This window comes from Lynx rufus, unplaced genomic scaffold (assembly GCF_022079265.1).
Source record: "Lynx rufus isolate CCGP_SWC_20201006 ecotype Redwood Valley unplaced genomic scaffold, mLynRuf1.p SCAF_1, whole genome shotgun sequence".
NCBI lineage: Eukaryota > Metazoa > Chordata > Mammalia > Carnivora > Felidae > Lynx > Lynx rufus.
Window position 1 is genome coordinate 80,485,958 of NW_025814823.1, and position 27,775 is coordinate 80,513,732.

Consider the following 27,775-nt stretch of genomic DNA (forward strand, 5'->3'; position numbering starts at 1 on the left):
ATGACCCGAGCCGAAGTCAAGTCAGACGGTTAACCGACTAAGCCACCCAGGTGCCCTGAAAGACAAGTACCTTAAGCTCCCAGCCACCTCCCAGGAGCCCCGGCAAGGGGTCCACCAGCAGTGAAAATAAAGTCTAAATCAACACAGACTCCACACCAAGGGTCTTCCTATAATCCTTTTTAATAATACGCGCACTCATACGGCTGCACCCACGTCGAAGCAGGGATTCCTGGTTGCGTAGAAGCTAACATGTCCAGAATCATCGTGCTACCTCAGGACACAAGTACCAAATGGTAGGACCCAGGAGGCACCGATGTCTGAGAACAACATAAGAGTGGTGCGGGGGCCACGCCGGGTGCCCTCCAAAGCCCGGCCACGGCCTCCGGCAAGGCCGGGTTGTTAGGGAAGAGGCAGCAGGGGACAGCGGTCTCTGGGCGTCTCGGCTCAGAAGGGTGGTTTCTGCAGGGGATTCGCCTGTCCCCCCACCTCCCGGCACAGTGACACAGACCGAGGGACCATTCCCAGCGGCCGCAAAACCACCAGCTGGCGTTGGCCCCGGGACCTCCTCCTGGTGTGCGGCCCCACTAAGGAACACGCTGGGCTCTCCACCCGCCCTCCGACCGCACTGGTCATCCCCTGGCCGATCGTGTACCCCGGGGCTCGGCGCCCCCATGCATCAGGCACAGCACCCAGATGGGGTCTGTCCGGGCGTCTTATAACTGGTGATGTCCACGGTCTGCGGCGGCCCCTGGGCTCTCTGCCTCGAGATCACAGGCACCACCAGGTCGAACAAGGTTTCAAACAGCAGGTCCACGTTGTGCCCGGTTTTCGCACTGGTCTCAAAGCACATCTGCTCAGCGGCCGGCACATCCTTCTCGTCCAGCATCTTGTACTTCAGGATCTTTCTATACAACGCCGCCGCGTCCTCTGGCTGCACCTGCTTGGGCACTTTGGGCGCTCCGCCGCCACGCCCAGCCACCCCAGGGCCCCGCCCGTCCTTCTGCTGGTCCTCTGCAGCCGGCTCCTCGACGAGGTCCACCTTGTTCCCCACGATGGCAAAGAGGCAGTCAGTGCTGGCTGTGTCCGTCAGGCCCAGGAACCTGTCCTCCAGCTCCAGCAGACTCTGAGGGTGGTTGACGTCGTAGATGAGGATGACCGCGGTCGCTCCCCGGCAGTACATGGAACCCAGGCCGTGGAACTGCTCCCGCCCTGGCCGTAAGAGGAAAAGAGACATGCAGGTTATCTCTCGTCCGAGGTCGGCAACCCCAGAGGGACGATGGAGCCGTACCCCGAATGCAGGTGCGGCTGGAGCTGGGCCTGATCGAGACACTGGCATGCACAAAGAAGTGAGCATCCCTAGGGGCGCCCGGGTGGCTCAGTCGGTTGAGCATCCGACCTCGGCTCAGGTCAGGATCTCGCGATTCGTGAGTTCGAGCCCCGCCTCGGGCTCTGTGCTGATGGCGCAGAGCCTGGAGCCTGCGTCGGATTCTGTGTCTCCCTCTCTCTCTGCCCCTCCCCTGCTCATGCTCTGTCTCTCTCCCTCTCTCTCTCTGTCAAAAATAAATAAACACCGGGGCGCCTGGGTGGCGCAGTCGGTTAAGCGTCCGACTTCAGCCAGGTCACGATCTCGTGGTCCGTGAGTTTGAGCCCCGCATCGGGCTCTGGGCTGATGGCTCAGAGCCTGGAGCCTGTTTCCGATTCTGTGTCTCCCTCTCTCTCTGCCCCTCCCCCGTTCATGCTCTGTCTCTCTCTGTCCCAAAAATAAATAAACGTTGAATAAATAAATAAATAAATAAATAAACACTAAAAAATAAAATGAAAAGAAGTGAGTGTCCAGGCCCTCAGGGAACTGGGGGCACCACCCCCTGCTCTGGAACGACAGCTGTTGGACCTGCTGTTACAGGAAGCCTGGTCTCCGAGGGAAGCTTTGAATTTTACTGCATGCATTTTTTTTTTAAGTTTGTTTATTTTGAGACAGACAGACACAGCACGAGCAGGGGAGGGGCAGAGAGAGAGGGAGAGAGATTGAGAATCCCAAGCAGGCTCCACACTGTCAGTGCAGAGCCCGAGGCGGGGCTCGATCCCGCGAGCTGTGAGATCAGGACCTGAGTTAGATCGAAAGCGAGCCCCCCAGGCGCCCCTGCATGCATTTAAATCCAGTATTCAGAGAAAGGGTCATGGGCTCACACTACCTGGTAGGAAGGGATCCCTGACAAAAAAGAAAGGAAGAACTTTTGGCCCGGGGGGTCTCAGGAGCATGGGCTGAAGGCAGGTTGTTACCTACACACGTATATTCACATAAAGCACATGTCCTCTGCCAATAAACCACTGTTTTTATCCAGCTAAATGAGCAAAGAAACACAACCAATTGCCACCCCAATCCCCAGTTATTCTGAAATGGCCTTGACTGCCTCACTTTAAGTTCCGGGTGGAGAGCAAGACGGCGTGAACCTACACCTGACAGCTGACTGCCCCTCGCACAGAGCCAGACCCAAAGCCAGGGCTCCCCTCTTGTCCAGCAAGGCCCCACATGTCCCCCCAAAATGATCCGGAGGGGGAGGGGCGGAGAAGGTGCCGCCCAGGCCCGGTCGGGCAGGGGCTGGAGGGACGTGTCCTGCCCTGCAGAGATGCTGAAGGTCAAAGTGATGTGCCAGAAAGCAAGTTTCCCAGGGCCGCCTGCTGACCAGCGGCGTGTGCTCTGGAATCCAGCACCCACAGAACAGCCTTCCTGCCCGTGAGCATCAGCACGACGTAGCCCTGACACAGGTCGTCTCATCACAAGTTCCCGTGAAACGACGCCCCGTGCCAACAGGCAGAAACTCAGCTGTGCTCTCCCGTCGCTTTCTGGACCCACCCTGGGAGACGATGGTCAAGAAGTCTTTAAAAACCAACTTTAAAACTGGCAACAGCAGGCATTAGTTAAAAAGAAAAGAGAGGGGCGCCTGGGTGGCTGTCGGTTGAGCGTCCGACTTCAGCTCAGGTCATGATCTCGCAGTCTGTGAGTTCAAGCCCCGAGTCAGGCTCTGGGCTGACAGCTCGGAGCCTGGAGCCTGCTTCATATTCTGGGTCTCCCTCTCTCTCTCTCTGCCCTCTCCCGCTCATGCTGTCTCTCTCTGTCTCTCAAAAATAAATAAACACTAAGAAAAATTAAAAAAAAAAAAAGAGAGAGAGAGAGAGAGAGGGGCACCTGGCTGGCTCAGTCGGCTAAGCGTCTGACTTCAGTTCATGATCTCATGGTTCGTGAGTTCAAGCCCCGACAGTTCAAGCCCTGTGCTGACAGCTCAGAGCCTGGAGCCTGCTTCGGATTCTGTGTCTCCCTGTCTCTCTGCCCCTCCCCTGCTCGCACGCTGTCTCTCTCTCTCAAAAATCAACAAACATTTTCAAAAATGTATAAACAAAGAAGAAAAGAAAGAAACGCTTCCCCACCACCACCGACTAGGACTCTCCTTTCAGACACTAATCGTCTAGAACGATCCAGGCATCGTGAGATCTTCCAACAGGAGAGGTGACCAGCCCCACATGCCAGAGCCCACAAGGCCGACGAGGGGAGAGTGAAGGGACATTCCAGTTATCCCGGGGGGACCGTCTATCCGTCTGTTACGCACTTCACTGGGGACAAAAGGGCAACTGTGTTTGAGCCCATGCCGAAAATACTTTTCCTTTCCAGACAAAAATGTCTGATTTGCCTTTAAAAAACTAAAAAAGTAAATAATACGGACACACCAAGAAAAAACTCAGAGTAACAAAGGAAGTAAGAATGGAAGAATCCCAAACGCTAGCCTGAAAGGAGAGGAGACCAGAGCTGCTGTTCCGATCACCCAACCACTCGCCCAGGAGCCAACGCAGACAGAGTGTGGCGGCCTGGCAACCAAAGAATTTTCGAGTGAGCGGTTTCTGCACCCGAAATCCTTACATTCTGGCTTAGACACAATCCGCGGCGGGTAGGCGGTCACAAGAGTGCGGTGCCCACACGGGCACGGGGTAGTCGCACCGGGAACAGAGGTTCTGAATTTAGCCCTGGCCCAGGGCCAGCGGGAGCCCCGGCATTTCCGGCATCCAGACACAGCAACGATAAAGGGGTGGCTCCCTAAGACTCGGCCTTTGAGAACTGGCTCTGTGAGCCTCGCACGGTGTTTGAACTCCAGACCTCGTAAGTTTTCTGCAGGTCTGTGAACGCAGCTGGGCTGTGAGGTCAGGCTCCCGTTAACACATGGGAAACACCTGCTCCAGGCCTACGTGGGCGGCGGGACCCAGCAGCACACAAGCTCCCCTCCCGTGGCCACCAGGAGGGTGTCTCTCTCTCTCTCTCTCTCTCTCTCTCTCTCTCTCTCTCCCTCTCTCTCTCTCTCACCCACTTGCCCCAGCCTGCGTCCCTACACCAGCTCCACAGCCGAGGCTCTGGGAAGTCCGGGAGTTTCCTCTATTTGGCTCACACTGAGGAACTAACAGCCCTGTGGCCCGATTCTGGGGACGCCTGGGAAGCGGCTGACCTGTGCCAGCCAAGGGGGGTGCGGGTCAGCGAGGGCCAAACTGCAGGCCAGGTGGGAAGCCAGGCTGCCAGGCTTGGAGTGGCCCCACCAGACCGCCTGCCAGGGAGCTGGAGGCAGGAGTCCGGGGAGGGGCCCAGCCTCCTACGCCTCCAGGAAGCGGCCAGGGCGGCCCCTGCCGTGGGGGCCCGCAGTGCCTGGGGGCCGGGAGCGCGTGTGATTGTCCAGGAATCCTGGCTTGTCCGTGAAGCAAATCACTCCCGTTCGCCCACATACTCACATAATGCAGACCCTTTCTTTTTTAAGGCTGAATAATCTTTCACTGTACGCACAGACACGTGTTCTTTATGCATTCATCTGTCAAAGGACAGTTGGGGTGTTTCCATTCCTTAGGGACTGCGAATAATGCTGCAGGGAACACAGAAGGGCCACAAGCCAGTCACGGGACAAATACCAGTTGGTGGACTCCAAGTAGGGGTCGGTGGCAGCCAGGACCTGGGGGCAGGGGAGAGGGGGAGGGGCAGTGACCGGGAGAAAGCGGGGTCGGCATGGGGACGGTGGACACAGCCACGAGGTCCTCCCAGCAACCGTACAAAGGGGGCCTCCCCCTCCCCCCATTTTACAGAGGGAGAAACTGAGACCAGAGAACACAGCAAGGGGCCCACGCACGCAGGAGCCGGGAGCCCAGGTACCGGGCAGTCTGTGGTCTAACCAGCCGTGGGAGAGCCTGGCTCCAAGCACAGACTATCCGCACTCACAGCCCCACAGTGTGACCCTGGGCAAGTAGCTGGGCCTCCGTTCCGATTGCTGGAATGCGGACAGTCCCGCCAGCGGGCGGCCATGCAAGAGGACATAACCGGGACAGGAACCATCTAGACGTGCACCTGCTCCCGCCAAGCCCCGTGTCGGTGCTGCTTAAATAGACGGAGGGTCAGAGCCCTGCCCACCCAAGGATAAACACCTTCCCAGGCCCCCGCATCCTGGTCTCTTCATCAGCACGTCTACAGACTGTCTCCGGGGCCTGTCGGCCACTCTGGCGGCCGACCAGTCCCCTACCCTGTCTTACTGACCAGCCTTACTTTCAGAGATGGCCTTCTCCCGTTCTGGGGCGCCTCGTCCCATAGCTGCCGCGCGGGATCAGTGGAGCTTTTCCGCCCAGCAGCAGCCCCGGGGACACAAGTCGGCGAGCGGCCCGCAGGGGTCCCAGGCAGCCTCTGGACAACAGGACACAAACTGCTCCATTGCTTTCGCTTTTATTTGCAGCCGTCCTCGGGCCAGGTGACCGCCCACCCCCTTTACCCTGAACACGGTCTCGTTCTTGCTTCCGCGGTCGGAAGCAACTGAACGCATGGTGTGGCCGTCAGAAATCACGCTGCGACGCGGGCTGCACGTTTGAAACATGTGCATTGCCTGTTTCCGATTCTGTGTCCCCCTCTCTCTCTGCCCCTCCCCCGTTCATGCTCTGTCTCTCTCTGTCCCAAAAATAAATAAAAACGTTGAAAAAAAAAATTAAAAAAAAAAAAAAATGGGGCGCCTGGGTGGCGCAGTCGGTTAAGCGTCCGACTTCAGCCAGGTCACGATCTCGCGGTCCGTGAGTTCGAGCCCCGCGTCGGGCTCTGGGCTGATGACTCAGAGCCTGGAGCCTGTTTCCGATTCTGTGTCTCCCTCTCTCTCTGCCCCTCCCCCGTTCATGCTCTGTCTCTCTCTGTCCCAAAAATAAATAAAAACGTTGAAAAAAAAAATTAAAAAAAAAAAAAAGAAACATGTGCATGTACTGCTTCATTAATTCCAAAATGATAGTGATGCTCGGGCCCCTCACCCCAGAGCCCATAAAACAGGATGTGACGGGGGGGTCGGTACCAATATCCTGTCAGAAGCTCCCTGGCGCATGTGACGTGCAGCCAGAGGTGACAGTCAAGTAAAAGCCAGTCACTAACATGTGCGAATCAGAAAGCTGTTTCTTTTTTCTTTTTCTTTTTCTTTTTTTAGTTTATTTATTTGTTCTGAACGGATTGTGAGCGTGGTTGCAGAATGGCCCGTGGAAACAGCTACCCCCAGGAATGTTCACAAAAGCACAGACGTTTAAAGCTCTTCTGGTGCAATGAGAAAAAGGAAGCACGTGTCCTCCCGGGCTGAGAAGAGGGCCTGGCCGTCTGGGGCCAGCGCCGGGCACAGCTGCCTCTACAATATATGCGCACCAAAGACCCAAGGACACTTCATCCAGGGACTCACTGTCCACACAGAGGCTCCAGTCTGCCACCCCCACAATACCTGTGTGTGGTTACCTTGGCCACAGGCCGTGCTGTCCAGTTACATGGTCCAATGTCAGTGTACATGTTGCCATGAAGGTATTTTTTGAGATCTGCAATCAACTGACTTTAAGTAGATCGCCTTCCGTGACTTGGGTGGGCCTTACCCAATCAGTTGAAGGCCTAAGAGCAAAGACCGAGACTTCCTGGAGAAAAAGGAATTTGGGGGCTCCCGGGTGGCTCAGTCAGTGAAGCATCTGACTCTGGATCTCGGCTGAGGCCATGATCTCATGGTTCGTGGGATCAGTCCCCGCGACAGGCTCTGCATGGACAGCATGGAGCCTCTTTGGGATTCTCTCTCTCCCTCTCTCTGCCCCTCCCTCGCTCGCTCTGTCTCTCTCTCAAAATAAATAGATAAACTTAAAAAAGTAAAAAAGGAATTCTCTCGGCTCACTGGCCACTTGTCCACAGGAAAAGGGGAAGTGTCCTGAAAGGGGTTTCCAGCAGTGGCGAGGGTCGCCGTGACCCAAACGGCTCACCTCTTCGCTGAGGACGGTCCGCCCCGCTCCCGGGCCCCACCGCCTCCCTCGCTACACGTAGACCCAGCAGGGGAGCCCCTGTGCTGCCTGTGAGACAGAGCACACACCCACAAACACACCAGCCTCCCTGCCTGGGTTTCAACACCCAAACAGTAAACACGGGAAAGACAGGGTTTCCGAAGTCGGGATCCAGAACACCTTCATCCGGGACGGGGATGCAACCGGGAATTGCAAGCCGCCCGGCGAGTGGCAGCCACAGGACTTGGTCCACGGAGGCCACAGGGCCACGGGCCGAGGCCTCGCCTCTCACAGAGGCCAGGAGTCACAGATGGAACCAAAGCACACCTTCGTGCGGGGGCCTCTCCCGCCCCCTCCATGCGCAGGAGAAAAACTGGGCATCTGTGCCCTGCAGTGGCCCACGGCAGAGAAGCGGACGGGAGGGCTCCGACGGCAGTGACCGCACGTGCCCCAGCCCATGCACACGCAGTGTCCCCAGCAAGGTCAGCAAATCCGCCAGCTTCCTGAAAACAAGTCCCGCAGCTGAGCCCGACCGGACGCTGCTCTGGGAAGGACCTCGGGCCTCTGATCTGATCTACCGGAGAAGGAGCGCGCACCCCAGTCCGGCTGCCCGTCTTGCTTGAGAAACTCGAGAAAGAAGAGGGGGTAACCACCGAGACACTAATGCTTATCCACCCGGAGGCACCACGAGGGAAGCGGTCCCGACACCTGTCGTCGGAAGCACACGTGACCCATCCGAAGAGGGTCAGGTCAGGGGACAGAGACCCCTTGAGAACTGCTTTGGCCGCGTGTTCTTCGGGCCCTTATGCGACAACACGGGGTATTAACCCCCAGCAGCAACACTGTCACGGCACCTACCTCTGTGGGCACTGCACACGGCCCGCACACGCTCGGTCACCTTGCGGGCACCGCACGCGGGCAGGGGCCACGGCCATCAGGGTCCAGAGGCCCGCTCCCAGGAGCCAGCTCCAAATCCTACACGAGCATGGCTCAGGGGGAGGCTCAGGGTTCGAGAAAAGAATGCCAGTGTTTCAAAATCTAGAAGAAACAACGGGTTGATTTCTGTCATCCTCTTATCAGAAAGCAAGCAGCCCCAAAGAGGCCAGGTAAGCACAAAAAGTGAAACACCGGCATCTGAAGAACTGACTTCCCCGGGGGACAGACGCTCCCTCCCAGCCAGGCTGCAGTGTGGACGGGTGGGAATGAACCGTCTGCCGTTCTCAGACAGACGGGACCACCGCGCACTGTGCGTCCAGGCCCTTCCACGGGCAGGGCGAAGCCCGGTCTCGCTCACACGTCTGCTCACAGAACCTCCCAGAAACTGCAGGGAAAGACCCGAGCCAATAGCCATCAGCTGGACATCAAAGAGTAGGAATTTAAAAGGAAAAAAACCCCACTCCATATTAATGAGGTTTTTTTTCTGCCAGAAGGAAGAATTAAAAGCCCAACACCAAGTAATAAATTACACCAACAAAAGAGGGGATTAAATGACATTTTAAAGACAAAGACCCGAGCCTGTTACAGGAGGCGTTTTCCTCTTGCCCAAACCCACGATGATTTCCAACTAATAGGATAACAACATATGGGGCACAGAAAGGGTGTTTCAGAAAAATGAATTTGTTTACACACGTTGTGCTTTTACCCAAACCCGCACGAGTGTCATTTCTGTTGTTTCTGTTTGATAATTTGAAGACTCAACCAAAAACAGCGAAATGTGTCATATGCCCAAGTGAACCAAATAATTAATTGCACCTAAATTAATCCTCTGTCTGTGACTCACCAACTGGGCTTTCTGAAATAACTACTAAGGTTATATAATAATAACTAGAGCTTAATTCTCAAATTACCTCACTCTCCTCTGACAGGAGTGTACTAAAAATAATTCAGCAATAAAACCAAGTAATTCAAATAAAGATATGATCTTTAGCAATCTAATATTACGAAAAAGAGGCAATTCCAAAGAAAATACACTTACGTAACAGATTTAGCTTTGAATAAAAACCTCTCACATACCAACATATTTAATCCAATCTCTTTTACCTCCAACAGATATTCTGTTGTCCTGTGATAATTAACTCTTAGAGTGAGATTAACAAAGAAAAATTCAATTATTGGGGCGCCTGGGTGGCTCAGTCGGTTAGGCGGCCGACTTCGGCTCAGGTCATGATCTCGCGGTCCGTGAGTTCGAGCCCCGCGTCGGGCTCTGTGCTGACAGCTCAGGGCCTGGAGCCTGCTTCATATTCTGTGTCTCCCTCTCTCTGACCCTCCCCTGTTCATGCTCTGTCTCTCCCTGTCTCAAAAATAAATAAACGTTAAAAAAAAAAAATTAAAAAAAAAAAAAAGAAAGAAAAATTCAATTATTTGCTAAATTCTCTACTTATTAAAGCACGGGACTAAAATCATTTCAGATTTTTAAAAATTTTTTTTTAACATTTTATTTTTGAGACAGAGAGAGACAGAGCATGAATGGGGGAGGGTCAGAGAGAGAGGGAGACACAGAATCTGAAACAGGCTCCAGGCTTCGAGCTGTCAGCACAGAGCCCGACGCGGGGCTCGAACTCACGGACCGCGAGATCATGACCTGTGCTGAAGTCGGACGCTCAACCGACTGAGCCACCCAGGCGCCCCCATTTCAGATTTTTTAAAGCAAGTTTTAACTTGTTTCAAAGTCGAGACTCAACTGCAAACAGCGTATGAAGAAAACTCTTTAACTTTATAGAGAGCTTTCTCAAAATATCAAGTTATCTAGAATAGCCTCTTATCTAGTGTAGCCCATTCAGTAAATACCCCAGTTATGTCTAACAGCTCTGTGATCCAGAACAACGTTTTATTCTTCTCCGTAATATAAAGTCCTCTGAGAAATACACAGAAGAGAACAATTGCTTTTCTGTTAATTCCATCCCGAGGGAAGCACATTAAACCTTTTCTGAGCAATTCTAAGGAATCCAGATAGATGTTTACAGCTAGATGTTTACAACGTCTAGCTATCTCTTGCTCAACAGATTGGGTATGTTCTCACAGAAGTCCCTGGAAAGTACATTATTCATTGACAGATACCGTAAACCAGAAATGCCTTCTGCGGATGGCGGGTCAACCTGGGAGTTCCTGGAAATTATTTCACCCATAGAACGGTGCAAAAGCCCTTTGAAATCAATCACATTGAAATATGTTGTTGGAGCTCATTTAATATTTAAATAGAATATTATAGTGTACATAAACGTAAAACTTCTAAATAATTACTTAGAACAGTGAAATTCATAGAGACAGAACACAGAAGGGGGGCCACCAGGGCCAGAGGGAGGGGGCCTGGGGCTGGTGTTTAATGGGTACTGAGCTTCAGCCAGGAAGAGGAGAACGTTCTGGAGATGATGGTGGCTGCACAACAATGGGAATGTACTCAGTGCCACCAAGCTATATACTTGATTAAAGTGATAAATTCTGTTCTGTGTATTTTACCACAATAGAAAAATTGTCTGGGGCACCTGGGTGGCTCAGTCAGTTAAGCGTCCGACTTTGGCTCAGGTCATGATCTCAAGGTTTGTTGAGTTCGAGCCCTGCGTCAGGCTCTGTGCTAACATCTCAGAGCCTGGAGCCTGCTCTGGATTCTGTGCCTCCCTCTCACTCTGCCCCTCCCCTGCTCATGCTCTGTCTCTTTCTCTTTCAAAAATAACTAAACATTAAAAAAAAAAAAAAGGTTTTAAGAAAAATTGTCTATACTTAGAGAAAGAGAGAGGATAGGTAGAAAGAGCATAGGTAGATGACAGAGATGGACAAAGACATAGGTACATAAAACAAAGCACCTACTAAGAACACCAGAAAACCCAAATGGCCAAATCCCTGCCTGTCTGTACCTTCACAGCTCATTTCTGCAGTAGCTGCAGCAAACACAAAGTAATTCTTGTCCACCTGGAACAAGAATCACCTGGTGATGTGGTTTACATGCAGATTCTGATTCAAGAGGTTCGGTGGGGCCTGGATTCTGCTGGATTCTTCCAGCCCACAGACCTCCCTCTGGGAAGCAAGACTGTAAAGCCTTGAAGGATCCAGGGCAGCTCTCATCAACCCAGGACCAGATACAGTTTTAACCCAACGATGCAACTCAAACCTGCATTTGCCATTTCTACACTCCACCCCTCCAGTGCCTTCTCCTGAGACTCTGCACCCGGTCCTAGTTCCCCAGGGGGAGGGGGGAGATGGCTGCAGGGGGTTCAACCCAGGAAAGCTGAAAGGCACCACTCACCAAGAGCTTCACTCTTGAGCAGCAGGGACCTGGGCTAAGCGGTAACCAACCTGAGTTTATCAGATTAGAAAAAATTCAGTTTGGAATGTGCTTCCGCAGCTGCTGCGGAAAAGGTGCAGAGCTAAGCAAGTAGGTCAACACGCTTTGAAAAGTGGGAACAAAGTGTCCTCAGACGCTCTACAATTGCAGGGGACCACACTGCTACTTCATAAGGCCCTGTGATAGGTGAATCACACGCTGTTTCCAGCTACTCATAACGCAAGATCCTCACAGCAGAAGAGTTCCAGTTAGGATAGAGGGTGCTGGGGAGGCCCAGTTGGCTGAGAGTCCGACTCTTGATTTTGGCTCAAGTCGTGATCTCGCAGTTGTGGGTTTGAGCCCTGCATCAGGCTCTGCATTGACAGTGAGGAGCCTGCTTGGGATTTTCCTCTCTCTGCCCCTCCCCCTGCTCGTGTGCACATGCACTGTCTCAAAATAAATAAATAAACTTAAAAAGATAAGTTCTAGTTATGATATAAACTCAGGAAGCATTTAAAACATCCTCCACTCAGTCTGGCTTCTCGTGGTTTAGGAGAACTGCTTCCTCTGTGCTCCATTATTGACACAGGGGCCTCAGTGTCCTCACCAGTGTCCTTGATTCTGCTAACCAAGTCTCACTCCCTCTGAGAACTGCTGTGAGAGCAGTTCAAACTTCGATTGAGATTCGCTCCAAGTGCAGGCAGAACATCTTGTGCATGCGCAGGCATGCACATATGCACACACGCATATGAGCGCACACACACACATGCACACATACACCTACATGCATGCACGCACATGCGCCCACACGCGCACGCATGCACATGCATGTATATACACACGTGTGCACATGTACACCTACATGCACACATGCACATGCACATACATGCACATATGCACGTGCACACACTTACGCGTGTGCACGCACACACACATGCACACATGCATGCACATAGACACGTACACCTACATGCACACACGCACATGCATGTTTATACGCCCTGTGCACATGTACACCTACCTGCACACACGCACATGCACATACATGCACATGTGCACGTGCACACACTCATGCGTGTGCATGCACACACACATGCACGCATGCATGCACATAGACACGTACACCTACATGCGTGCACACGCACAAGCATGTGCGCATACACACGTGCGCACACATGCGTGCATACACGCGTGCATGCACACATACACGTACACTTACATGCACTCACACACATGTACCCACACATGCACACACGGGCACTTTGTTCTCCTCACTATCTGGGTGCCCATTTCACAGATCTGGAAGCAGAGGCCCAGAGCACTCACACAGCTGCTCAAGGGCCCCCAAGAAGTCAGCCGCTCCTAACACTAGCAGCAGAATGAATGGTCTGTGTACCAAAATGCCAGGCAGTAAGTGTTTGAGCGGCAAGGGCAGGCCTCTAAATTCTGTTAGGAAAAGCACTAGGATATTTGGTCAAGCACTTTTTTAAGCAATTTCTACTCTGAAACATGTTAAAAGGCAATTTTCAGGGAAGGGCAAAATCATGACTCCCAAACAGATAACAAAAAAAAAGTAAATACAGAAACAAAACAGATGAACATATGCGGGGAGCAGGGAGCAAGGGAGGTGAACCATAAGAGACTCTTAAACACAGAGAACAGACTGAGGGTTGCTGGAGGGAGCCGGGTGGGGGATGGGCTAGAAGGGTGATGGGCACTGAGGAGGGCACCTGCTGGCATGCACACTGGGTGTCATATGTAAGACACGATCACTGGGTTCTCCTCCGGAAGCCAATACTACATGGTATGTTAACTAACTTGGATTTAAATAAAAATTTGGGGGGACAAGTAAATATAGGGGGGCCTGGCTGGCTCAGTTGGTGGAGCATGCGACTCCTGACCTCGGGGTCATGAGTTCAGGCCCACGTTGGGCGTTAGAACTTACTTTTAAAAAGAAAAAGTCAATATACGTTTGGGATCTTTATTTAGTTCGTTGAATTTAGTAAATATACATTCAGGATCTTTATTTCTTTACTTAGTTATTTAGTTCATTTAATGAGGGAGGCAGACAGAGGTCTTGAAGACGTCAAGAAGACAGCCGTGTAAGGACACACAATGGGAACACTGCATAACACAGGATGCACGTTACAAAAAGACACAGGGGATGAGGCAGTTAATGTGCAAAGGAGGCAGAACTCTCTTTTCCACGGGGGACAACAAGCCACCACACCCTCAAGTCCAAACCGGGGCCGATCAGTGCCGTTCCACCAGCCCACCCTTTCCTTCAAGCACAAAGTTGTCAGCCACCATCCCTCTCCACGACTCAGCTCCCAGGAGGAAAGACCACCACGGTCACTGCTAGCCCCCGAGCAGGAGCGCAGTGTTGACTGGGTGTGTGAATGGACAGTTCACACCAACCGACTGTTCACCCTGAGACACAGAATGAGAGGGAGCTTGGCGGTGGCCACACCGGACTCTTCGAGCTCGGACGAGCACAGAACTGAGAGTCAGCGCAAAGTCGGGGAGATAACAAAACCCTCACCACCACCACCCCCCCACCAAGAACACAAAGCAATATGTGAAAAGGGCCCAGTAAGAGACTATAAAATAAGCCCTTTAATGTTAAGAAAAGGACCTCTTTACATCCACCATTCTTCATGTTTAAGCAATTAATGATTACCATACCTGGACTTTGGCCAAAATTGTTACCATTTTTTTTAATTCTTTATTCCTATCGGATAATCTGACTCCGTGGAAACAGTGATAGTCTGGTCTTCAGCTGAAGCTGGAAGTCAGCATATGGCAAAATACATGAAAATTAAATGTCCAACTCAAACCACACCCATCAGTAATCCCAAAAGTCATTCCTTAGCCTGTCGGAGAAAAGCCACTAGAAAGGTGCAGGGAAAGATCTGGCCACCTGCCCCCCGCCCCCTTTACACAGGCTGAGCATTCTTACTCTGCACCAGGGAAAGGAAGGAGCCACCGTGTGCCCTCCTCCCATCCACGATCCTCATTAAGCTTCAGAATAACCCTGTAAACCAGGTTCTCTACCACAATTTTAGGACAAGGTCACTGAAACTCAGGGACGGAAAGGACAAATCCTCATTAAAAAGCATCCCAACTGATTCAGCTAAAAAATAAATAAAAATCTGCTGAGCCCGCCAGCGCAGCTGTGTGTGGAAAGGTGGGCACGGCTAAGTCTGTTCAGGTGGGACGCATCACTCCAAGAAACGCCACAAGACGACGGCTTTCCACAAGATGCGCGGTCACACATCGGCCTTCTGTTTCTGAGCAAAAACTCCGCCTCCAGCGAGGGCACAGCAAGGCACTGTGCAGGGGCACGGCCCTGGGTGGCTTCCCGGCACACAGTCTCTTCTGGACCCAGGGAGTTTGCCAACAGGACAGGATGACCTTCAGTGCCACAAACCACAGGGCGTGCTTGTCCTGCTCTGGGACCCAGACACGGAGACCTGGACGGTCACCAAGAGAGGCTGACGCGCCCACGGTGCCCAGCAGGCGTCCCACCGGCCCTTCTCGAACAAGATTGCCCAGAAACAGCACCGCTGAGTCAGGGGAGTGACAGATTCGGGACCTCTGTCTCAAGGACAGGTCGAACGCTATACTGCCCTACCGGCTCAGTACAAATGAGAGTGCCATCTCAGACATGAAGACAGGTGTATGAGGTTCAGGGGATTCCCCGTGGGAAAGAGTGGATGACAGGCCTGCTGACGCACGAATCCCGTCCTGAGACCCGTGGCCCAAAGGCTGGAAATTTTTTTTTTAACGTTTATTTATTGTTGAGAGACAGAGCACGAGTGGGGGGAGGGGCAGAGAAAGAGGGAGACAGAATCAGAAGCAGACCAGGCTCTGAGCTGTCAGCACAGAGCCCGCCATGGGGCCTGAACCCACGAACCGTGAGATCATGACCTGAGCTGAAGTCAGGCACTTAACCGACTGAGCGCCCCCCTACCCGGCGGCCCCGGAGATATGTTTATCCTACCACTGCTGGGTGCAACACCGCGTCCACATTCACAGGCACGCTGGCACATCGTCACGTCGTGTGTAGGCACAGACTGCGCCTCGCACAGAGCACTTCACAAGGTCACTGTCCCTTTAGAGTAGATGTCGTTTCAGTGAAGGACACACAAGGCTGGGTGACCAACTGCAGAAACCCTGGGCAGTTTGCCCAGCCCAGCCACTTCCGGGCTTTGTGTAGACTGACCCAGGTTGTGACCCTGTGGTTAACACACACACAGAGCTGGGAATGGCCCTGGCGTATACAGCAAGCATTACACACACAGCTGGGAATGGCCCTGGCGTATACAGTAAGCGCTACACACACAGAGCTGGGAACGGCCCTGGTGTATACAGTAAGTGCTACACACAGAGTTGGGAACGGCCCTGGCGTATACAGTAAGCGTTACACACAGAGCTGGGAACGGCCCTGGCGTATACAGCAAGCGTTACACACACAGCTGGGAACGGCCCTGGCGTATACAGTAAGCACTACATACACAGAGCTGGGAACGGCCCTGGTGTATACAGCAAGTGCTACACACACAGCTGGGAATGGCCCTGGCATATACAGCAAGCACTACACATGCAGAGCTGGGAATGGCCCTGGCGTATACAGTAAGCGCTACACACAAGAACTGGGAATGGCCCTGGCGTATACAGCAAGTGTTACACACGCAGAGCTGGGAACAGCCCTGGCATATACAGTAAGCACTACACACACAGAGCTGGGAACGGCCCTGGCGTATACAGTAAGCGCTACATAAGCAGCAGCTATTATTTGGCCACAATCTGTGATGGTGCCTCCCTGAAGGACTGCATGGTAGCTCATGGGCCAACACAGTGTCAAAATCATGCCATTCGATCTGTTCTTTATTCCCAAATGTTTACTTTCAAATACAGGCATGTGTTTCTGGTATAACCTGAACAAAAAGGCTTCCTGTAGGAGGTGTAACTGTTACTCTACCCCAGGATGGATTCTTGACGCCTGTAAAGGCCATTAATTAATGAAATTAAGAACTTCCGAAGAATATATAGGAAAGGGGCGCCTGGGTGGCTCAGTCATTTAAGCGTCCGACTCTTGATCTGGGCTCAGGCCGTAATCTCACAGCTCGGAGGTTCGAGCCCCACATCGGGCTCTGCACTGACAACGCAGAGCCTGCTTGGGATTCTCTCTCTCCCTCCCTCTCTGCCCCTCCCCTGCTCACTCTTGATCTCTCTCCCTCTCTCAAAATAAGTAAATAAACTTAAAAAAAAAAATAAGCCTTACTAAAAAATAAAACAAAACCAGGACAATTTTGCCAAAAAACCAAAGCTATTATCTATACAAAATTTGTTGCCAATGTTTAAACTACAAAGCCAGAAGCTTTTAAAATTCATGGGGGGGGGGGGCGGGAACATCCCAGGTTTGCCTAAATAGCATATTAAGTATGAAAGAGCATTTATAGGTATAAGTTAAAGAACAGGACAAGTTAAAAGTCCCAAGTCAATGTTGGTGCAAACGCAACAGAAGTTAAGTCTTCCCAGGGTGCCTGGGTGGCTCAGTCGGTTAAGCATCCAACTTGGCTCAGATCACGATCTCAAGGTTCGTGAGTTCGAGCCCTGCGTCAGGCTCTGTGCTGACAGCTGGGAGCCTGGAGCCTGCTTTGGATTCTGTCTCCCTCTCTCCCCACCCTTCTCCTGCTCACACTCTCTCTCTCAAAAAAAAAAATAAATAAACATAAATTTTTTTTTTTTTTTTTTTTTTTAAAGAACCACGTCTTCCCAGAGTCACTGTTTGGGACTGACGACGGACGAGAATTATGTGTCAATATTCTGCATCTTCACTTTCAGCACCTGAAAACAGAAGCCACCTCTTTCTGACACCATGGTGTCTGATGTGACACCGGCTGTCACTCTGATTTGTTTTCCCCTCCGGCTGCTTCCAAGATTTCTTCCCTTGGTGGCCCCTTGTCAGCCCCACTCCCCTCCTCTCCTTCCAGAACTCTGACGGCACAGTGTTGGCTCTCCAGGCCTTCGGGTCCCTGATGCTCTGCTCACCTCCCCCAGCTGCTGTCTGTAGTACAGCTTGGGTGCTGTGTACTGCCCTGTCTTCTGGCTCGTGGCTCCTTCCTCTCTCCCCTCCGCTGGGCTGCTGAGTCCATCCACTAAGCTTCTTATCTGGGTTATCGCATTTTTTTTCAGTTCAGAAATTGCCATTTGGGTCTCCTTTAAATCTGTTTCTGCTGAGGCTCTCTGTTTTTGTTTCTTGGGTTTAAGGGCTCCGGATTGTTCCCCAAAGCATGCTTAGGACGGCCGCCTTAAAGTCCTTGTCGGTCACTGCACCATCTATGTGAGCTCTGGACTGGCATCCAGCGATTGTCGCTTTCGACTCTGCTACAGATCTTCCCGGTGCTTGTACGAAGAGCGGCTCTTGTATTGAAATCTGGACATTTCCATCTTGTGCTACGAGATACTGGGTCTCACTTAAATCTCCCGTTTGAGCTGGATCCTTCACCCCAGCAGTGGGGGGCCGGGGGGCGGGGGGGGCCGGGACTGGGGCCGGTGGTGGCAGAAGTCCAGACTCCCCATGCAGCCTCCACCGGCACACGGCGGGGAGGGCTCCTCAGCAGCTGGTGGGGACGTGAGCCCGGCTCTCACCTTGATGATGGGGACGGGGGTGCCCCGGATTTTTCTGAGTGTTTGACTGGAGTACAACAGTTATTGTTGAAAAGGTCTGCCTCGCCAGGCTACCCCTTTCCTGATCCTTTGGTGGAAGAACAGGCTTTTAATTTTGTTTTGTTTTGTCTGTGCCCTTTGGCATTTCTGGGTTGCTGGCTTCTTCAGCTCCAAGTTTGGGATAAATGAGGCAAAAAGAGAACCCAGGGAGCCTACCACTGTGTTACTCTGTGGACCCAGAAATGCCGAGCTGGCCTGCCTTCTCTCCACCTTTGAAATGAATGCTGGTTGGGGTGCCTGGGTAGCTCAGTTAGTTAAGCATCTGACTTCCACTCAGCTCATGATCTCACGGTTCGTGGGTTCAAGCCCCACGTCGGGCTCTGTGCTGACAGCTCAGAGCCTGGAGCCTGCTTCAGATTCTGTGTGTCTGTGTGTCTCTCTCTCTGCCCTGCCCCCCTTGCATTCTGTCTGTTTCTCACTCAAAAATAAATAAACATTAAAAAAAATTAAGAAATGAATGCTGGGATCTTCCTCGGCCAGCGGGCACAGGACAGCAGGACCGGGAAAATCTGTCAGCAGGTGACGAAGCCATTCCTCTAAGAATGAACGGCCCTTTAAACTTGTGTGTCTGTACACATGTGGGCAACTGTGGTTAAGATTTCTTCTTCACAGAAAGGGAAGTTATGTGAAGTCTCGACAAAGCAAGCGGGCAGGCAAGTCCGAGTTGAAATGATAAAGCCTGGAATTTTCTTCCAGAGACGCTAGATGCGATCAGGCTTAGTTAACGAGCATGGTTGACCTGAATTAGTTAAATTCTCCTGAATGGACACCACACTAACCAGCCGAAAATACCTCTCCCGCCCCCAGAGTCCTCGGCGCCCCCTCCAGGCGGACTCTGGGCTGACTCCCAGCGCGCACACTGCTCACAGGCTCGCTTTGTGCTCTGAAGTCGCTCAGCACAATGGCGCTTTGTCTGCCCTGCTGAACCCGGGGTCGGCTCCCTTCCACCTGTCTTAGTACCCACATTCATATTCAGGCCACTGTTTCTGATCGAGAAAACACAGGCATTCTGCGCAAGAGGCCGTGCACGCGGAGGGCGCCCACTCAAAGTGCACGGTAGCGGTATAGACGCGGATCCACCTCCAAAGATACGGGCTCCCCCACAGTACAGGTTTTGCAGGTGTGACTTGCGGATCTCAAATGTAAACTAAGATTATTTTTCCAAGAGCTATTTTTTGTCAGGGCCCGGGTGGAGCTGACCTCCGACCCCACCCGCATCCCCATCTAGCCCTGAGAGGACCCACAGGGAAGCACGGCCGAGGCTTGAGTGGAACTGATCAGGGTTCCCTCAATCGCCGCGGAATGCGCGACTCTGTGGGGAGTCTGTGCAACCAGAGAAAAGACTTTTAGAGAAGCGGTCTGCGCTCAAGGTGACCAAAACCGGGGGTCAGCCTAGTTTCTGCAGGAGGGGGCAGGAGGGGTAAGCACTTTCATCTCTCGGTGCCACATGGTGTCTATTGCAACAACGGGGCTGTACCGGGACAGTGTGAGAGCATGTTGTATGCCAATAAAACTTTATTCATGATGACCAGGGAGGGCCTGGTCGGTCTGCTCATCCACAGGAAGCGGATGTAGCTCCCCAGATGCTGTCCTGGCACACAAATACCAATTGTTGGGCAGAGGGTATCAGGACCACCAAAACCACTCAGCAGGCGGGAATACGGTAAGAGATTCAGCTGAGATCTGAGTCCTCCACCGTGGGTTCCACATTCTGCACAGGCTGTGCACCTGCTCTGCACCGATCCCTTGAGGCTATCCAAACCACATGGCCTTCACAGGCCAGTCCAAGGTATCAAGGATGAGCAACGGTGCAGTCCCTGTCCCAGAGACCACCCTCGGGCTCATCCACGGCACCGCCATCTTTTCCAACCTGAACCCCCCTCACTTGGGACAAGCATCCCTGCCACGGTTCCCCGGATGTAGGAGCAGCTGCCTAAATGTGGGGGTAGGGGGCCGTGGCTTCTACCCAGAGTGGAAGGAAAATGACGGGGGCTCACGGTCCTCAAGGAGGGCGCACTCACCTGGCATCCTCACTGTGTGCCACCCCATCCTTCAGACCGGGCCGAGGCCCTGGGCTCTGCACAGGCGGCCAGGACCTCTGAGCTAACGTCACAGGCACCATGACTTCATAACCCAGGACAGCAACATCTTCTCCTGGGCTGCACTGAAGCTATTCGAGAGAAAGTTCTTTTTTTTTTTTTAATGTTTTTATTTATTTTTGAGACAAAGAGAAAGCACTAGCTGGGGAGGGGCAGAGAGAGAGAGAGAGAGGGAGACAGAATCCAAAGCAGGCTCCAGGCTCTGCACTGACAGCCAAGAGCCCAATGCAGGGCCCAAACTCACAAACCGTGAGATCATGACCTGAGCCAAAGTCAGACCCTTAGCCAACTGAGCCACCCAGGCGCCCCTCGAGGGAATGATCTTAAAACCAACTGCCACCCTGGGATGCAAGGGTGGTCCAATCAATGGGACATGTCCCGTTAATAAAATGAAAGAGAAGAATCAGATGATCATCTCGGTAGACATAGCAAAGGCACTCGACAAAACTCAACATTCATTCATGATAAAAATCATTAACAAAATTAGGTACAGAAAGAACACATCGCAACATGCCAGAGGCCATCCACAACAAGCCCACAGCTAACATCACGCTCTGCGCTGACAGGTTGAAAGCTTATTTTCTAAGATCAGGAACAAGACAAGGCTGTCTACTCTCACCCCTCCTATTCACCACAGTTCAGGAAGTGCCAGCCAGTGCAATCAGGCAAGAAAAAGAAATAGGAAGTATCAGAACCGTGAAGAAAGAAGTAAAATTGCCTCGGTTTGCATGTGACTTAATTTTATAAAGAGAAAATCCTAAAGACTCAACCAGAAAAACTGTGAGATCCAGTCAATGAATACAATACACAAAATTAACATACAAAAATCAGTAGCATTTCCATAGACCAATTTCTGAAAAAGAAATAAACGGATCCCACTTACAATAGCATCAAAAACAATAAAATAGGGGCAGCCAGTGGCTCACTCAGTTAAGCATCTGACTCCTAATTTCGGCTCAGGTCGTGATCCCAGGGTTTGGGCTGTGTAGACAGCACAGAGCCTGCTTGAGATTCTCTCTCTTCGTCTCTCTGTCCCTCTCCCACTTGCACATGCACTCACTCTCAATCTCTCTCTCTCAAAATGCATAAAAACTTAAAGAAAAAAGACTTTATTCTCTTTATGTTTATCTACTTTGAGAGAGATAGAGGGAGAGTAGGGGAGGGGCAGAGAGATAGAGGGTGAGCTATCACTGTCAGCACAGAGCCTGACTCGGGGCTTGAACTCATGAACCATGAGATCACGACCTGAGCCAAAACCAAGAGTTGGACACTGAACTGACTGAGCCACCCAGGTGCCCCTTAAAAAAAAAAAAAAAAAAAAAAGACTTAAAAAAAAAAACAATAAAATCCTTAGGAATAAATTTAATGCCATGAAAGATCTCTGGGATGAAAACTACAAGACATTGATGAAAGAAATTGAAGGAGACACAAATAAATGGAAAGGCACTCTGTGTTCATGGGCTGGAAGAATTAATATTGTTAAAATGTCACTATTACCGAAAGTCACCTTTGGATTCAATGCTATCGCTGTCAAGATTCCAATGACATTTTTTTATAGAAGTAGGAAAAACACTCAAATTTATCAGGAACCACAAAAGATCTCAATTAGCCAAGGAAACCCAGAGAAAAAAAGAACAAAGCAGTCACACTATACAGTATGAAGCTATCGTCATAACACCAACTGCTCGGAATCCCCGTCTCTCTGAGCTCTCCATTTAGTGCAGAATTATTTACTGGGGGCCCACTCAAGCCACTCTTGTCCCTCGGTGACATGCTTGCTGGTGGTAATCGCGGCCAGAAGCGCGCAGCACTGGATGGCTGTTTACTCATTAAACATGAACACTGTGCTTCCTCATTCCAGATGCCGTTCAAGCACTTTGCCAATATTAACCTATTGATTCCTAACAACACATTAGGCGGGTGCTACAACTGTCCCCATTTATAGATGAGGAAAAAGAGGTGGAGAGAGAGGAGAGCCACCAAATCACACGTGTGGTCAGGGGCTGCGGCCGGCAGAGGGTGACAGCCTCCCTCCCGGGCAAAGAAGTCCTAGCCCCTGGGGCCTGTGACTATGTTCAGTTACATGGCCGGCGGGGGGGGGGGGGGGGGGGGGGGGGTGGTGCTCAAGGTTGCTAACCAGCTGAGAGATTGGCTGGATGAACCCAGGGTAAATCACAGGGGTCCTTTAAATGTGGGAGGGGGCACGACAGTCAGGGTCCCAGCGAGGATGACAGACACCACTGGCCTTGGGAGTGGAAGATGAGGAATTTGGGGGGGAGGGGGCAGGCTCCAGGAGCTGGAAAAGGGCGAGGGGACAGACCTTCCCCCAAGGCCTCCCGAGAGGAGCGCGGATTGCAGACAGCTGGGTTCCAGCCCGGTGAGACCCAGGTAGGACTTCTGAGCTGCGTACTCTAAGCCACTAAGTGGGTGGCAATTGTCGGAGCAGCAGTAAAATCCTAGAGCAGACTCGGTGCCATGACAAAGCGGCTGCTGTGACAAAGCTGGTGGGGCTCCGGATCCGGGTAGCGGCTGGAAGAAGTCAAGACGGCAGAGCCCGCATCGCCTGGCACAGACCCGCAGGGACACGGCTACTGCCAGCCCCCCTGGGAGGCCTCGGAGAGGCAGGGAGGGTAGAGAACACCCGTGTCATCTGTGGAGGCCACGCGAGCCGGCAGGAGGAAACGTGGACAGTAAGCGTGTGAGCAGTGGGAGCTCAGATGGAAATGGGAGCTGCTCCCCGGAGGTGGAGGAAAGGGGACTTGGTGCTCTGTCTTCCCAGGACAGAGGGTGGGGGTGCAAAAGTGAGCCGCATGGCCCCCCTCCAGGGACTACAGCCTTGAGGGAGGAATAAATGAGGGGGCGTCTAGCCTTCCCGGGCCCTGCGGGTGCAGTTTATTTGGGGCGCACGGTCGCTTCCCCATCTTGTGTTTTCTTCAAGACAATAACCAGATGTGAAATGATGCCACTCATTTCCTTGTGCCCCACCTCCTCCTCTGGGGTTGAAGGCCCGTGGAAGCAGCGGCCCCAGGCCTGTAGCAGGGGCCAGGTTTACATTTGCTGAATGATGGGCGACGTCTTTTCAGACTGCTCAGACGGGGCAGGAGACTGATGAGGAAATGACGGAGAGGAGAGTGGTGGCGGGTTCTGCGGGGGCCCCTCTCGTCTCCGGGCAACCGTCCTCTGCTCCCAGGACTCACCTAACCTTCGCAGTGAAAGCCTCACCTCTGTCTGCCGGACTAGGCAAGCGTCGGAGTGAGGAAGGGCCAAGGAGATGCATGCAGGGTGCCTGGACCGGACCAAAGTCTGGACCCTTCTCAGCTCCGGCCGGTCTCCACTGCCCTGTCCCTAACCTGGAAGTGATCTTTCCCTCTCCGAAGGCCTCTTGTGTCACTGAGTAAGATGACCCATTCACCGGCCTCGCGCATCTCCCCTCCCCTCTCCAGCTGCAAGCCGCCAGGTGCTTCGCTGTCGGAAAGAACAAGAGTGAGATTCTCTGCGGGCAACTCTCAGCCTTACCCTCGGGTGTCCTGATACCCCGCACACCCCACACTTCCACCCCGCCCGCCTCCTGTGACCAAGGGCACCCTTCAGCCAGCCTCCAGTGGGTCCTTATCCTCTGCCTTGGTTACAAAAAGGAAAGTGAACAACTTTAACAAACGACGTCTGTGGAATGGAGAGAAAGTTCAAGAACAAGGCAAGAGGAGGAAGAAAGTAGCCTCCCCTTCAGGATTCAACAAAGATAAAGGAAAGGTACCTGGACTCTACCCATGTGGGCATCTCCTTCCAAGTTGCCCAAAACCCCACAGTGGCTGGGGTGCCAGGCACAGAGATGGCCCGTGTCACTGCTGAACGCCAGCCTCGGTCACCCTACGCCTGTGGACACAGGGCAGCAATGTGGACACGCGGCCCGGCCACCCCCACTGCCCCGGGAGGCTGACCCGGCTCACGCTGAGTTCCAGGAACAAGAAAGCGGCAGCCAGGAAATGAGTCGCCGCCCCCGGGAGCCCGACAGCACGTCTGGGACATGACATCTGCTGTCTTACAAAATCCCCCGGCGTTCAAGATTCCGGCTGCATCACGTCCTGGTCGCTGAAGAAAGTGGCCAGTCAAAATCACTTTGCTACTTCATACACCCTTGACGCCGGGAACGCCTGCTCGACACCAAAGGTCAGCTCCCGTCCCAGAGACCCCACACCACATGGTTAAGGTCAGCCTCTGACAGCAGTCGCTACAGGGCTTCTCGGTGTGGGACCGCAACACCAGTCCCACGCTATCCTCTTGTACACCAACGATGACCAGTCAGCTGAAGGATCTGAGGGGCCAGCGGCACACCAGACAGACAAGTCACTTTCATCTGATCTGACTTCCAGAGTTTGTGTTTTGTCCCTACCAGCGCTTAGTGCTAGAAAGTCAGCCTGGGTAAACGACCTCAGAGCCTCCCTGCAGCCTGGAGCTGGAGAAGAGCAGGGACCGGGACATTCGTACCTGGGAGACTGTTCCCACGGCACAGTTGCAAATCGATTAGTCAGACATTAACCGCCAGAATACACAAGAAACAACAAGAAACAACTGCAGATGAAGGGGCGACTGGTGGCTCAGTCATTTGAGCCTCCGACTTCTGCTCAGGTCACGGTCTCGCGGTTCATGGGTTCGAGCCCTGCGTCGGGCTCTGTGCTGACAGCTCGGAGAGCTTGCCTCGGATTCTGTGTCTCCCCCTCTCTCTGCTCCTCCCTTCCACATGCTCACCCTCTCTCGCTCTCTCGCTCTCTCTCTCAAAAATAAACATTAAAAAAATTTCAAAGAGAAAACACAGGATGGAGGGAGAAGGGTAGATGTACATGGGTTGACTTCATGAATTCCATTTTAAACACAGAACTAGTTCTAAGTCTGTTCACTTAGCAGAACGGTGCGCCCAAGCTAGTAAGTTAAGTTTTCTAGACAGGAGCTGCGGGTATACTGATCACTTCTTCAAGTGCTGGCCTAAAAAAAAGTCAGACCTCCAAGTTTCAGGCTTCTAGAAGGTGCGCTCCCTGAAAATTTGCCATCCTATTTACAGTTCCTTTACCTACTTCAAGCATTTGATTCCTTTTCATGGAAAGGAGATAAATTCTATCGTAATGGCTATTATAGCAATATATTATATATACCATAGCCACTATAGCAATAACTATAATTGCCAGTGAACTTTTGCAGGGCTACCAAACTGAAAGCCTAAATCAAGACCCCCATCCCTCCTTTGGAAAAATCACAAACGCTACATGCACTGAAAAATAACTCATTACTTCTCTTACAAATGCTTCTACAGAAAACTACCTCAAACCACCCCCCCCCCATGGCAGATACCAGCTCATCCCAAGCACTGATATCAAGCAGATGATTCCCGTGGTGGGAAATGCAGATGAGCTCGGGACTCCCAGGAGAGACCTGAGCTCTGCCTGCTTCCTGCTCTCCCCCTCCCCAAACCCTGCAGGGAATGCTCGGTGGCTCAACTTCCTCTTTTATAAAGAAGGGGTAATTTACCAGCTTTGCTCAGCCCTCAAGGTTGTTATGGATATCACATGAGATCACGTTCATGAGAACCTGGTTACCATTGTTACCATTAGCAGGCTTAGCACAGGACCCTGCGGCTCAGGAGCCAGACGCCACCATAGGTTCAGGAGACAACAGGGGCTTCTCTCTTCAAAGCCCGGGGTGCTTTTAAGTCACCTACCTATATTGTCCCTAAGACCTACCCAGTGGCTGAGCAGTTTCCCCGCCAGCAAAACAGAACAAGTAGGGACAGAGAGGGGCCAAGGGCGGCCTCGCACTGTGACTAGGGGTCTGACCCCCCGAGATGGGGTCACATGTCGTGCCAAGGCGGGACTCTGCACCGGAACCCTGCCCTGGGGACACCTGCCCTAGGAGACCCCGGTCCTGGGGGATGCTTCTCTCCTACCGGAAACACCTCTTCCGCAGAGCCCCGAGACAGTGGCCCCGGGGGGGGGGGTGCCGGCGACCCTCACCTGCCGTGTCCCAGATGGAGATGTTGTAGGAGCGCCACTGCTTCAGGTAGAAAGCACCGCCCACCGTGCTGACCGTGTCCGGGAAGCGCCGCTCCATGTACCTCTGTAGCAGCGACGTCTTGCCCACGTTCATGTCCCCCAAAAGCACGATCTTCCCGTCGGGCTTCCTCATCTTCCCGAAGAAAGGCCCCCGTCTCCTGCTCTCCGTGCCCGTCCGGCCCGTGTGCCCCGGGAGCCGCTGGAGCAGCCGGCCGCCGCCCCCAGATCGCTCGGACCCGGGACTCGCGAGGACCCGGACTCGCGGGAACCCGGACTCGCGGGGACCAGGGCTCACGAGGACCCCGAACTTGCGGAGACCCGCCGGGGTCCTCCCGCTCAGACGCCTGGGAGGGCGACAGAGGAGGCACGTGTCCGAGCCCGGACAGGAGCGGGGAACGCAACCCGGCGCCCACCTGAGGCTTCCAGACCGCTGCAGTGCGCACCCTTCTGGGTAGCCCCGGATCCCGCCCCGGCCACGCCCCCAGGCCACGCCCCGTGGTCACAGCCCCCTTGGTCACGTCCACGCCCCTCCCGGCCCCGCCCCTGACCCCGCCCCCGCCTTGGCCGCGCCCCCCCGCCCTCGTCCGCCGCGCTGGACGGCGGACTCGGGTCCCGCCGGCGGGGCTGGGGCGGGGCGCGGCCTGGGGGTCGCTCGGGTGGCTCGCGGCCGCAGAAGCGGAGCCCGGAGAGCGGCTCCCCCACGCACGTGCCCCGCGGCGCCACCGGCCGAGGGCCGCTCGCCCCTCCGCGCAGTTCCCCTGATCTGCGGGTGCGCAAATGTAGCCACCGGTCAAGGCCGTTAGAAGTTCACCTTCGAGGAGCGTCTGAAAAAAGCCTCGTGGCGGAGGCTCGGGGATCTGGAGGGGAGGGAGGCCGCGCAGGGGCGCCTCCAGGGTCGTTTCTGTTTTGTTTTCTGCACTTTTGCAAGAAATCGTTTGCGCGGTTTTGCATCTGAAAAGGTGCGCGGCCGTGACCGGTTGAAACTTGGGAGTCACAGTCTGCCTTTGTCAGTTGCCGTGGCTGCTGCCAAAATCTCTCCTCCTTTTTGAGTAAACCTTGAAACTCCTCTAAAATGTGCAGCGTGTGGGATTTGGTATTTAGTTTAGAAAAAAACTGCTGAGGCGGAACTCGATGCTCTAGTTTGAATCCGGGTCGGTGGTTTGCTGAGGGCACTGTGTGTGCCGCAGGTCGCCGTAAAGGGGGAACAGGACCTGGCCCAGCAGGTGCTCGGGTGCAGGTGTGCAGAGGTGTGACCGCACCGCCCTCCCCCTGAGTCTGGAGAGCGGGACCTTTCCTAACTCCTGCCTCTCCTGTTCAGAGACCTGCCTTGCTTCCTGATGTGGGGGACA

At 53.2% G+C, this 27,775-nt stretch overlaps 1 protein-coding gene across 1 annotated transcript; it reads right to left on the reverse strand.

The window, feature by feature from the left end:
- Positions 1 to 162: 162 nt before the first annotated feature.
- On the reverse strand, positions 163 to 26,878 carry RAB20 (RAB20, member RAS oncogene family). Its single transcript, XM_047081757.1, has 2 exons — positions 26,388 to 26,878; positions 163 to 1,209 (listed from the first exon to the last, which is right to left on the reverse strand). Exons 1-2 carry the CDS (start codon positions 26,557 to 26,559, stop codon positions 677 to 679), a joined length of 705 nt encoding a protein of 234 aa, XP_046937713.1. The 5' UTR covers positions 26,560 to 26,878; the 3' UTR covers positions 163 to 676.
- Positions 26,879 to 27,775: the final 897 nt, after the last annotated feature.

Bases quoted from the DNA above. Each gene is read 5' to 3' on its own strand.
- RAB20 (XM_047081757.1), bottom strand. From the start codon at position 26,559: ATGAGGAAGCCCGACGGGAAGATCGTGCTTTTGGGGGACATGAACGTG. The intron at 1,210-26,387 runs GTGAGGGTCGCC...TCTTACGGCCAG, and splicing joins CTCCATCTGGGACACGGCAG to GGCGGGAGCAGTTCCACGGC.